Below are 12,578 nucleotides of genomic sequence, written 5' to 3'. Positions count from 1 at the left end.
AGAAGCTTTGGGTCCCAGGAGGGAGACAGGCATAACTGTCTGAATGCACCACCAGGTAGGATGTGCTACCTCAAAAAGATGTGGAAATCTTGGGAGGAGCTCTGAACTGGGCTGGGGAGGTGGGAGGGAAAGGAAGCAGGAAGGGGTTCCAGGAAGCGGTGATTTGAACTAGGTATAGGGGATTTCTGGAAGTGCTGTTTGGGATTATCTTGCCCTGAGACAGGAAGGTAAGACAATGAGGAGTTGATGCATACTCAGCAAGTACTGTGGCCAGAAGCAGAAGCTGGCACTGGGCTGCAGCTGTTGATCACAAGATATTTTAGTAGCTAAGATTAGCTGCTATACTTTGTGTTACTAAACAAGACAAACGGTTGCACCCACAGGAGCCACTGGGTGGAAGAGGGAAATTAGCAAAGAGAAGTTACTGCTATTGACATGATCACCTTGGAGGAGCTAGACCAGAGAAGAGCAGGCCCCACTTCTGATAAACTGAGAGGGTGGGAACTGCTGGGGAGTGTGGACAGGGGTGAAGGCTGAGCCCCAGCACAAGGGGTGGGATTTCTGTGGGAAGCAATCTGTGATTTTTGATGGTGGATGAGGACCTGACCCAACTCTTTGGAGACAGCCTTTTAAATGTGCAGCCACAGCAGGAGCCCAGGAGCAGTTGAGTGGCAGGCCAAGGACAACCATCATCACCTGGGTCACAAGCTACATGCATCTCGAGGGATGTAAGGGATACCAAAGGCAGAAGACTTCCTTCTCTGACCATGGCACCCACATAAATAAGACTCTTTCGTTTAAGACTAGTGTGAAGACCGCTCGATTAAGTGGGTTAGAGGGAATTGGGATAAACTATCCTACCATTTTAATTCTTCACACTAACTCAGATATGAACAAGTTAAGGGAAAGACACTCCCGGCAGAGAGAACACCATGTCCCAAGGACAGAGGTGAGAACCAAAGTAGGTGGAGTAATTATAAGTGATTTGCTGTGACAGGGTCAGAGAAGGTGAGGGCAAAAGTGACAGGAGAGAAAAGCCACAGAGACCACAGAGGCCAGGCCACAGGTGCCTTGTAAATCAGATGGAATAGTTTATATTTAGCCCGAAGTATACTGGACAGACTATGTGATCATTTCAGAGAGCATTACAGTGCTCAGGACTGGACTGGAAAGCCAAGGAGCACAAAGAACAGAGAACCCAAGGCCATGCAGACACAGGAATAGAACTCTCAGGGACAGGTCAAGCTGCTTCAAAATGCTAATTAGAGAGCAACAGCAAAGCTTTCACAACTGCCCTGCGATGAAACTCCTGCCTATGCCCAGCTGAGAGCCTGAATATCTTCTCCCTGACTTTCCCGCCAACACAGGAGAGCTGGGGAAATAAACCAAAGCCCACGACTATCTTCAAGTACCGACTATATGCTAGTTTCCATGACAGACGCATGCACCTGATCAGAGACACTGCACCTACCGAGACCACGGAAAACAGAATACATACATCATCTTTTCCCAGCTAACCTCGTCTGCTGCTTGTTCCAAAAGTAGCTTCTTATCTGCGGCCTTGAAAGCCTCGAGCGTGTTGGTGTTAAAGAGCGTTCCAATAGCCGGACAGCAGTGGGCTGGGGTGGGAGCACTCCTGGACACAGGAGAAACATGGTTAGGCAGGCACAGCCAGGACAGCAGTGGGAGACAAAAGACAGTGCTCTGTAGGGCAAAGAGAAGATCAACCACACATTTCTTTGGGAAAAGATGAATATCCTCACTTAGGAACTAAAAATAGGCACTGCACACACACACACACGCGCGCGCACACACACGCGCGCGCACACACACACACACACACACACACACAGCCTCTATATTCCCTTTACCCTAATCTCTTGGCATGTTGTTCTTCCACTGCCCCTCCTCCAGTATAAGTTGATTTCCTAGTTTTTACTCTTTCCCATCTTTAACCCAAAAGGGAAGCATCATTTATTGAACTTCCACTGTGCCAAGAACTACACAATGTTTGAATTTTCTTAACAGCTTTTTCTTTCAGTTAAAGCTTTAAGTAACTTGCCTAAGGTCACATAAAAATAGGCAGAGCTGGAATCTAAAGCCAGAACTAGCCCACTCCAAGGTACTGGGCTGCCTACTGCCTACTCCCCACTCAAACCCTCCCAGGCTTTGAGGCCCTGCTCCAAACCCTCTCTTTCCAGGAGGCCCCTCCCATTTCCTCTGGTAATGGCTGGCACAGGAAACTGAGCGTCCTATTTTAGATTGTCGTATACACCTAACTAGAGGACAGCAAGCTCCCTGCAGGCAGGGAACTTGTCTCCTTCTTCTGGCTGTCCCCAGACCTCCCCAGCCCAAACAGGTTTCATGCAGAGCTGCTGCTAAGCAAACTCCTGGTGGTCGTCTGAGTCATACAGACAATATGTGTCATACCTGGGCTACCTACCAATCTGTTGTGTCACATGTGTGTCGCACTCTACACTACCCCCTTATAGTCAAAATCAGGGGAGCAGAAGATGAGTTACTTCTGAATACAAATTCAGACGTGGAAACATCTGGTCTCTTCTCTGAAATGACTGATTTGTGTTTCAGAGGTTACATATGCCTAATATTGTTGTCAATTACAACTACTGCAGAGAGAATAGACATTTTTAATGACTGCACTGATGGGAGCTATATGGTTTCGAAGACCCTGTGTCTCTTCACTTGGAGTCTGTGTAAAACTGGGTCCACAAGGGCTGCAAGCAGAAGATCAAAACCTAGAAGAGGTGTGGAGGGGTGCAATGGGGGCAGAGGGCTCTGCCAAATGCTGTCTGTGGGGCTCAAACACCAAGTCCTGGGGAAAAAGTAACTTTACATGGTCAGAGCCTTCCCTTGGAGGGTGACAAGTCAGCAAACAGGTTGCTTCTCACAATGCTACTCTAATAAAATATTTTTCAGCCATGTGATAGGAGGACATCAAAGACAGTCTTAAGGAGAAAGAGACATCAAAAAGGGGCGAAACTCAGCCTAGAGGGAGGAGGAAGGAAGCACAGTGGTTGGCACATTAGGCCTTCTACATTCAGACTCGGCTTCAAGAAATTACTGCTGAAACAGAAGGAGCAAACCTCTGAGCTAATCTGATACTAGCACAAGAGGAAGGTACCCTTCTTCCTAAGTGCCCAAATGTCCCAGGTGTGTGAATGCAGTATCAAAGTGTCATCACAAGAATTTGAGCAACTGCCAGCACACCGGCCAGGCTCCTAGAACATCAGTACTCATGCAAGTTAATCAGTGCGGACAACCGAAGTCTCAAAGGAGAAGAACTTTTCATGAGTAAAGCTCTACCAGGGGATGTGGCCAAGGAAATAAATTTAAAGGGTGATAGTGGGAAGGAAAGCCATTCTGCCAATCTCTCCAAGTTCAAGTTCACTTGTTCTGCACAGAAGTGGCTCGGATGAGGAGTGGAAAGAGCCCTGGACTTGGAAACAAGAGAATTTGGTCCAAATCCTGGATCCTAGATACATATTAGTTTAGTTTCCTACAACTCCATTGATATGAAATGTCCAGAATAATCAAATCCATACACAGAAAGCAGATTGTGGTTGCCAGGCTAGGGGGAGGGGGAGGGGGCGGGGGACAGGGGTGGGAGAAGGGAAGAAGGGAGAGTAACTGCTAATGGGGTTAGGCTTTCTTTCCAGAATGATGAAAATGTTCTGAAATTGGTGATGGCAGCAGCTCAACCTGGTGAATACACTAAAAACTGCTGAATTACACATTTTAAAAGGGTGAATTTTGTGGTATATAAATTATATCTAAATAAAGCTGCTAGGAGATCAGAATTAGAAATCTTCGCCATATAGTAAAGCCAACAGTGAATTCACAATGATATATAGACTAACCAGGTAGAGAATTGATCTTAGAAAGGCCTCTAGCTTGGGCCTGCTTGGGGTTGCTACTTCTAGACACTTGGCCTTCACTTCACTCAGTCTCATGGTGCTTACTGTGGAAAGTACTGAAGCTGGTTTGCACCTATTATTTACACGTGGCCAAAGGCAGGCATGTGGCCAGAGCTTCCAGAACACACAGGCAGGGTGGTGGCCAGGACAGGATAAATCCCCCAAAAGAAAGACAGAGGCTGTTCTTCACACCTGGAGGAACCTTTGCTCCACAGGCACAGCTCTGCATGCCCTAGGAACCTAGGAAGTCATACTCAGCCTGGGGGCATGTGCCAGTATCTCTGCTTTCCCTAATAATCTGTGAGTTTCTGTTTGCAACATTTTCTAACAGAGTCCACCGGTGTCTCTCGACCACCCCACACCACATCCCATTTTGACAGCCATGCATTTAGACTGCTTTCAAGATTTCAAGGTATTTGAGCAACTAACACACATCAGATGTGTTAGGGGCTAAGGAGTTAACGGAGACTAAGAGCCTGTGTCCCAGATGATTTTGCCTACGAGTCTTACATTCCTTAACTATTTTCTTAAGTTTTTTTTTTTTTTTTTTTTTTTTTTTTAGGGCAAAGGTTATGCCCTAATCATGTCCAACTTGAGGCTTAGAAAATACTTCTTATGACTACAAAGATAAATGTTCCTCAAGGGAAAGCCCAGAGAAACAAAACTTTTTTTAATAAGTCAGTTTCACATTTATGCCGAGAATGTCCACCAAAATCTATTCTTTTCTTTTTAAACAGATATAGAGTACATATGTGCAGCTTGTAGCTGGGCACCATGTTTCCCAGTCTTCCTTATAAGACAGGTAAGCCCTCACGCTCCTACCAATTAACCTAAGTGAAGGGAAGCATTGTCTCTACCCTGCAAGGTAAAGTGACAATTCAGTTTTTTGGTTTGTTTTTTTTTTTACTTTTTTTTTTAATGTTTATTTATTTTTGAGAGAGAGAGACAGAGAAAGAGTGTGAGCAGGGGCAGAGGAGGGGCAGAGAGAGGGAGACACTGAACTCGAAGCGGGCTCCAGGCTCCACGTTGTCAGCACAGAGCCCAACATGGGGCTCAAACTCACGAATTATGAGATCATGAGCTGAGCTGAAATTGGACACTTAACCGACTGAGTCACCCAGGCGCCCCGTCATTTTTCTTTTTTTTTTTTAAGTAGGCTCCACACCCAATGTGAGGCTTGAACTCACGACCCTGAGATCAAGAGTCGCACACTCCACTGAGCCAACGAGGTGCCCCTGACAATTCAGTTGCAAGCAAGCCCTCCAGAATGAGGCAGCCATAGTCCAGAACACTGGACTATTAAGTGGGCAAGAAATAAACCTCCTTTGTGTTTGGGCCATTACATTTGTGGGACTGGTTCAGCAGTACACCCTACCCAAAGACAGCAATCTCCAGTGAAAGACAGTTGATGCCTGACAAAATACTACTTCACCACTAACTAAGCCTAATACGTGTACGGAGGAGGATCTTACGGTGCTAACTGCTGGCAGAGAGTCCCCATTAGGCTTCTGGGGACTCCAAGGATAAGGGATTGATCTGGGGCTACGTGAAGCTGAGATATGCCTGGCATCTATAAACGAGTACTAGGACTGAGAGCTTTTCAGCTGTGTCTTATTCTTCTCTGCATGCCCAGTGCCTACCACGTTCTATTGTTACAACACAGAGGAAGCAATCAATAAGTATTTCCGAAATAACGATTACCTCTTCACATGTATTACAGCACAGAGCACACTACAATGCAAATATTTGTTTTCTACCTCTATCCAGAGCTCTGTGTTTCCTAAGTCTTTGTGTTCCTAACACCTACACATCCTGCACTTATGAGACATTCAGTGTCTGATGAATAAATTTATAAAGATTTGCCCTACAAACCAAGCCAACGTACAGCAATAAAAACAAAGGAAGATTAATAATGAAATAATTTGGATACGAAGAACTCCTTTCTTCTGTGGAGCTCCAAGCACTTTCATTAAACTCCCTAGCTGCCTTAGTCTGTTTGGTCTGCTGCAACAAAATGCCACCGACCAGGTGGCTTATTAACAACAGAAATTTATTTCTCATAGTTCTAGAGGCTGGAGGTCAAGATCAAGGTGCCAGCATGGTCAGGTTCTGGTGAAAGCCCTGTTCCAGTCACAGACTGCCCAAGTCTCCCTCAAGGGGTGGAAGGGGCGGGTTAGCCGCCTGGGGGTCTATTATAAGGCACCAATCCCATTCATGAGGGGTCTGCCTCCTGACCTAACCTCCTCCTAAAAGGCCCCACCTCCTGATACCGTCACCTTGGGCATTAGGTTTTCAACATATGAATTTGGGCAGGGACACAAATACTAACTAAGACCAAAGCACCAATCATCCTAAGACAGAGAGATTCAGAAAATCACAGACTTTTAAAAGCAGAAGGAACATCAGAAGCCAAGAGCTCGAGATGAGGAAACTGAAGAGGAAGAAACTAAAAAGACTTATCCTAGGTAACAGAGTTAATCCAATGTAGATACAGGCCTTCCAGGTCCAGCTCCACCACTGGGGCCGTGTCTCATTCCTGCTCATCCCCGCAAGGGCTCACCACACAGCCTCGCACACTGTGAGTATTCAACAGCACAATGAAAAAATATGACCGAATAGAGCAATTTATGTAAAAGTCATACCTGCACGATCACAGATTTTCTTATCTCCTTCAACCGAAATTTCTGGATCACTCAAGTGTAAGATGTTTGGATTTTGTTATCTGATCAAACCTAACATCTGTGAACAGCTTTTTCTATAGTTGATTGTTCCAAAGGATAAAACTATTAAGATCTTCATTAAAACCAATCTAGTGTCAGAATAAAGGTAGGAGCAAGTCTAGCTTGCAAGGAATGTTAGATTCTCCAGATCACATTAAAACTACACTGTTGATATACCCCCTTGATCATCTTCAGATAATTTAATGCTTGTACTCTGCTGGTTCTTTTCCTTATTATCTTGCAATTGCTTCAAAGGTAAGTTAGTCTCTACCAAAACAAGAGATCGATTACTAGGATTTGATTTGTTCTGACAAGCAATCACAAGGAATTTATTGCAGAGCAAGAAACCTCTGAAGAGAACAAGAAACACCAACACATACCTTTTAAAGGTGTAAAGACTAATATATTTTTATCAAGACTGCATTTTATTTATCCTAAGCCATTCTTTCCCTCAAAGTATGGGGTATTATTTATCTCATATCAAATCTCTGACTTACCTGCTATAGAGGAAAGGGCTAATATCATTTTGGATTTATGTTATGCAATTAAATTTTGCAATCTGATATACAGGAATCAAATGCATTGACTTCTGGAGAGATTTAAAAAATACATTCTAAGGCTAAAATCAACAACATAAACAACAGGTGTTGTCAAGGATATGGAGAAAAGGAATCCTCATGCCCTGCTGGTGGGAATGTAAACTGGTACAGCCACTGTGGAAAACAGTATGGAGGGTCCTCAAAAAGTTAAAAATAGAACTACCCTACCATCTACCAATCACACTACTGGGTATTTACGCAAAGAATACAAAAACACTGTTTTAAAGGGATACGTGCACCCCTATGTTTACAGCAGCATTATTTACAATAGCCAAATTATGGAAGCAGCCCAAGTGTCCATCAATTGACTTGTGTGTGTGTGTGTGTGTGTGTGTGTGTGTATAATTGGATATAATGGATAAGGAAGATGTGGTGTGTATATATAATATATATGATGGAATATTATTTAGCCATAAAAAAGAATGAAATCTTGCCATCTGCAATGACATGGATAAAGCTAAAGAGTATAATGGGAGGTGAAATAGAGAAAGACAAATACCATATGACTTCACTCATATGTGGCACTTAAGAAAGAAAATTAATGAGCAAAGGGGATAAAAAAGAGAGACAGAGAGAGAGAGAGACATCAAGAAACAGACTCTTAATTATAGAAAACAAACTGATGACTGCCAGAGGGGCAGGGGATAAGGGCATGGGCTAAATAGGTGATGGGGACTGGGGAGTACACTTGGCACGGTGAGCACCAGGTTGACTCACTACATCGTATATCTGAAACTAATACAACACTGTACGTTAACTAACTGGAATTAAAAAAAAAAAAACAAACTTAAAAATCCAAAAATAAATAAACAAATAGATAAAAATAAAAGATATATTCTAGGGATACTTTACTCGGAACACCCTAATCTTTGACTACTTTTACTCTGAAAAGCCAAGCAGTACTTACAAAGACCACTTGGCCTTCCCCACATCCTGCAACTTGATACTGCTAATGTGGAGAAAGCAAAAAACGTTGACCACTCGGAAGCTTTCCATTCTTCAACCTTTAATTGTCTTATAGCCCCTCAACACGGTTTCTGCTCCACCCTTCTGTGTAAAATTCACTTTGGGAAACAATTCTCAAGAACTGCAAAGGGCCTAATCAACAAATCCAATGACCCTTGCACTGAACTCTGACCTTTCTGTTTCTGATATTGTTGATCATCTCTTTCCTTCCTGAAAGCATACATCTTTGGTTTCTGTAATGCTTTTCTGGTTCTTCCTCTGCGACAGTTCTTGCCTACTCTGCTAGTTCCGTGTCTTCCTTTGCAGACTCCCCAATCAGATCCATTCACTGTTCTGGTCCTTTGTTCTTCTTACACAACAGTCTTCGTCTCTCATGGCCTCACGACTCCTCTACCTGGATGACTCTTCCTCCTTGACTCCAGTGCCTCCAGGGCATTTCTACCAGATGATGTCATCTCAAACTCAACAGGTTCTAAACCAAGCTTACCTCTTCTTAAAATTGTATCCACTTCCTGGTCTATCTCTGTAGAAGATAATAAAATGCCCCCAGCTACTAAGACTACAACCTCAGAAATATATTTCACTTTTCTCTCATCCCTGCTTCCTAAATTTAGCCACATGTGACCTTGGGCAAGCCACTTTACCTTCTGACCCATTGTTTCCTTGTCTGAAAAAATAGAGATTATTCACATCTGGCAGGTCTGAAAAGGATTATGTATGTGAAAACACCCACATAATTAAGTTAATGAATGTCTGTCTTCTCTCCAGCACTCCCTGTGGCCTGCAACCAGGGGAAAAAGACTCTTTGAGGGGATATGTCATATTTCTTTGAGTATTCCCATAATATAATGCCTTACACAGTGGCTTGTATACAGAAGTAGTCTAATAAATATGTTCACTGATGCCCATGGATAGGCATCTAAAGGAGTAAGTCAAGAAGTACCAATAAAGGATCACAAAATACTAACTAAAATCAAAAGCAGGTGGGATATTATCTAAATCTCAATTAATCTAGATGATACTTGGACCTAACAGGCTATGATAATTACCTGCTGAAAATAATATATCTGATAGTCCTAAGCATCTAACACTTGTCTCTGTGCTATAATGGGGACAAAAGAATCAAGGACCTGGCCCTGCTCCCGGGGGCTCCCCCAGTTCTCCCTGTGGTCCACCTATGTGCAAAGTTAAGAATGCTCATTCCTCACAAAAAGCAAACACTTTTAGATTTTAAGCAAAAAAAAAAAAAAAAAAAAAAAAAAAAAAAATACTCACATGTCAAAAGCACTGAACTCCAATGTTAAGCGAGCTGGAAGCCCAGCAGAATCACCTGGACAGAAGCATTATCACATTTTCCATTATGAGTCAGTAATAGCAGCATTCATAACTAAAACGTTTGTGAATAATTTTGTTCTTTTTCTTGAGCCCAAACTGCCCTGTGCAATTCTGGTCATCCATACTCAACAGGGACTTAGCAGAAGATGCCACAGCTTTTCTGAATCTCAGAAATTTGTCAAGAATAAAAAAAAAAAAAAAAAAGAAAGAAAGATTCACTGGGGGAAATGATTTCTAATCTCCTCCCCCAGCAATTCTAAGTAATCAGTATTTATTCTTTGGATTAATTAACTGGGGTCTCGCTACTCCCTTTCTTTTCCCCACAACAGAGGGAAAGAAGTGAAAATGAACTTGGGTCAAAAGTCAGGAAGTAAAAGGAGGATAAAAGGTGCAGCATAGGGAATACAGTTAACGTCACTGTAATCGTGTTGTATGGTGACAGACGGTAGCTACAGTTGTGGTGAGCGCAGCATAACGTATAAACTTGTTGAATTGCTATGTTGTAAGCCTGAAACTAACGTAACATTGTGGCTGAACTACACTCAAATAAAAATAAGCAAATAAACAAATTTAAAGAATGAAGGAACGAAAGAAATTAAGACAAGAAGTAAAAATAGTAAACAGTGAAGATCATTAATTATACAAGACAAGAGTGTCCCTTTCTAAAGGAAAGCCGACCCTATTCTAGAGGGCAGAGAAGGTGACAGAAGATGATGACATACAGAGTGAACTGTCTCCTACCATTGTAGTAATATCCCTTAATGTCCTTGGGAGCTTCATCCAGCCGATATTCATTCAGTTTCCTCTGGGTCAACTCGTGCCAGAATCCAACATCCAAGGCACTGCTAAAGGGAGCAAACTGCAATTTGGAGAGCCCAGGATCCCCCGTAGCTGCTGCCATTATTTCTCGCCTACTAAAAAACAAAACGGAACACAGCAAAATGGCATCAAATGTGGTGAGAAAGAAAAAAAAAAAAAAACATTTATAATAAGGCATAATCAAAACAAACAAAAAATGATGGGAGCTATGCAGGCTACCTGAAGACATAACTGAAAACCACCCTGAGTAATGTGCCCGTGTTGCCAAGTTTAGCCTCCTGGCAACACAACTGATTTTCTAAGTGAAGTCCTTTTTCTAAGGCCTTTCTGGCCTTCACCTCTGTGCATCTTCCTTTCTTGTTCAAGTCGGTCTGACTGGTGTACAAGTGCTACTACTCCTTCTTCGACATAATCATAGTCTCAGAAATTTGTGCCCTCCTGTGTGATCCTGGAGAACTTCACAAGTAAAAAACCCAGGCCCAGCTGGTCAGAAACACAAAGCCCTGTCACAGCTCTGAATGAAAGCACTTGAGCACCCCCACCTGAGGAGAACAAAGAAGTTTCTGGCCCACCTAACCACAGTACCCGAATTTTTTTTTTTTGACATCTCATCTTTTATCTTTTAAATGCATGGAAACTTTGCATCTTACTCTACTATATATGTATTTTAATATTTCTCGTCCTGAAATCTCCCTCTGACACCTCCCCCAGCAATCAGGCATGCACACACTATAACTCCCCTACCCCTGCACGCACTCTCAGGGATACACCTCCTCCAGCACAACACTAGAGAACTTGATATTTCCGAAAAGCAGAAGTGGGGGAGGTCTCTTCATGTTCCATCCTGTCCATCACTGTCCATCCCTGACAGAGCAATATTTCTACAGCAGAAGGTATGAAGAGTCACATTATGACTATCGTTCACACCTACTGCCTGAGTTTTGAGCCAAGATTATTACCTAGCTTTCAGTTTTCCCAACTTGGCTGATTTTGGAATTAAGAGAAATATATATAATTTGTAGTTAAGTTTTGGGGGAGTCAGAAGTTATACATGGATTTGGGGGAGTCAAAAGTTGGCATGGATAGGGATCAGCACCCTGTTCCTCAAGTTGTTCAAGGGCCAACTGTATAAGTGAGTTTAAAGCCAGGACTTACCATCAACTGATGAATGGATAAAGACGATGTGGTTTATATATACAATGGAATACTACTTGGCAATGAGAAAAAATGAAATGTGGCCACTGCAGCAACGTGGATGGAACTGGAGGGCGTTATGCTAAGTAAAGTCAGTCAGTCAGAGAAAGATAGATACCTTATGTTTTCACTCATATGTGGATCTTGAGAACCTTAACAGAAGACCATGGGGGAAAGGAAGGGGAAAAAAAAGTTACAGAGAGGGAGGAAGGCAAACCAAAGGAGACTCTTAAATACAGAGAACAAACTGAGGGGAAGGGGAGATGGGGGAAGGGGAGAGGGGAAAGTGGGTGATGGGCATTGAGGAGGGCACTTGTTGGGATGAGCAATGGGTGTTGTAGGGAAGCCAATTTGACAATAAATTTAAATAAATAAATAAATAAATAAATAAATAAATAAATAAATAAATAAGGCAGGCAGGCAGGCAGGCAGGCAGTCAGGCAAGTAAGCCAGGACTTGGATGTGCTCGCTTTAGCAACACGTATACTAAAGCCAGGACTTGGATTTCTCAGAGACGTCTCAAGTTTGACAAATCCAAACTAAACATTTCTTTTTGCAAAATTCTGCCCCTTTTCCTGCATGTCCTAGTTTACATAATAGTACCACCTACATCCAAGGTCGAAACCTCAAAGTCATCTTCAATTTTCCTCTCTCTCACGTTCAATAAATCACTAACTGCTAGAGGTTCAACCTTAAACGGGCCGCCGGAATGAGACGAAGATGACAGCGACAGCTACTCAGCATTAACCGGGACCAGGCACCACAGCAGGGTGTGCACCTGAATTTACTCCTCCAAAAAGCCCTAGGAAGTGACAGTTCCAATTTTAAAGAGGAAGAAACTGAGGTTGAGAGAGGTAAGAAGTCCACAGAAGGACATACAGGTAGGAAAGTGGAAGAGGGAGGAGGACAAGGACCCAAAGTCCATATTCCAAACATGTGATTTCGTGCTTCCTGTCCAAGTCAGCTTCTCTTCTCTCCGTCCTCCCCGCCACACATCAGGCCCACCATCT

General features: G+C 43.0%; 1 protein-coding gene across 9 annotated transcripts in view; it reads right to left on the bottom strand.

The window, feature by feature from the left end:
* ATG7 (autophagy related 7) overlaps positions 1-12,578 on the bottom strand; it is a 252,739-nt gene that overhangs the window by 226,105 nt on the left and 14,056 nt on the right. For 8 of the 9 annotated variants that reach the window (XM_011280206.4, XM_045051957.1, XM_045051956.1 and 5 more), the window contains exons 2-4: positions 10,297-10,469; positions 9,496-9,550; positions 1,519-1,636 (exon numbers count right to left, since the gene is read on the bottom strand). In XM_011280206.4, the coding sequence (XP_011278508.2) occupies positions 1,519-1,636; positions 9,496-9,550; positions 10,297-10,456 (333 nt within the window). In that variant the 5' untranslated portion in view covers positions 10,457-10,469. The remainder of the gene's footprint in view (positions 1-1,518; positions 1,637-9,495; positions 9,551-10,296; positions 10,470-12,578) is intronic. The other variant, XM_011280207.3, reaches the window with a different exon arrangement.

The sequence above is a fragment of the Felis catus genome, chromosome A2 (assembly GCF_018350175.1).
Source record: "Felis catus isolate Fca126 chromosome A2, F.catus_Fca126_mat1.0, whole genome shotgun sequence".
In the NCBI taxonomy this organism is placed as follows: Eukaryota; Metazoa; Chordata; class Mammalia; order Carnivora; family Felidae; genus Felis; species Felis catus.
The sequence above is the reverse complement of the archived record's forward strand: the minus strand, read 5'-3'. Positions and strand labels throughout refer to the sequence as shown.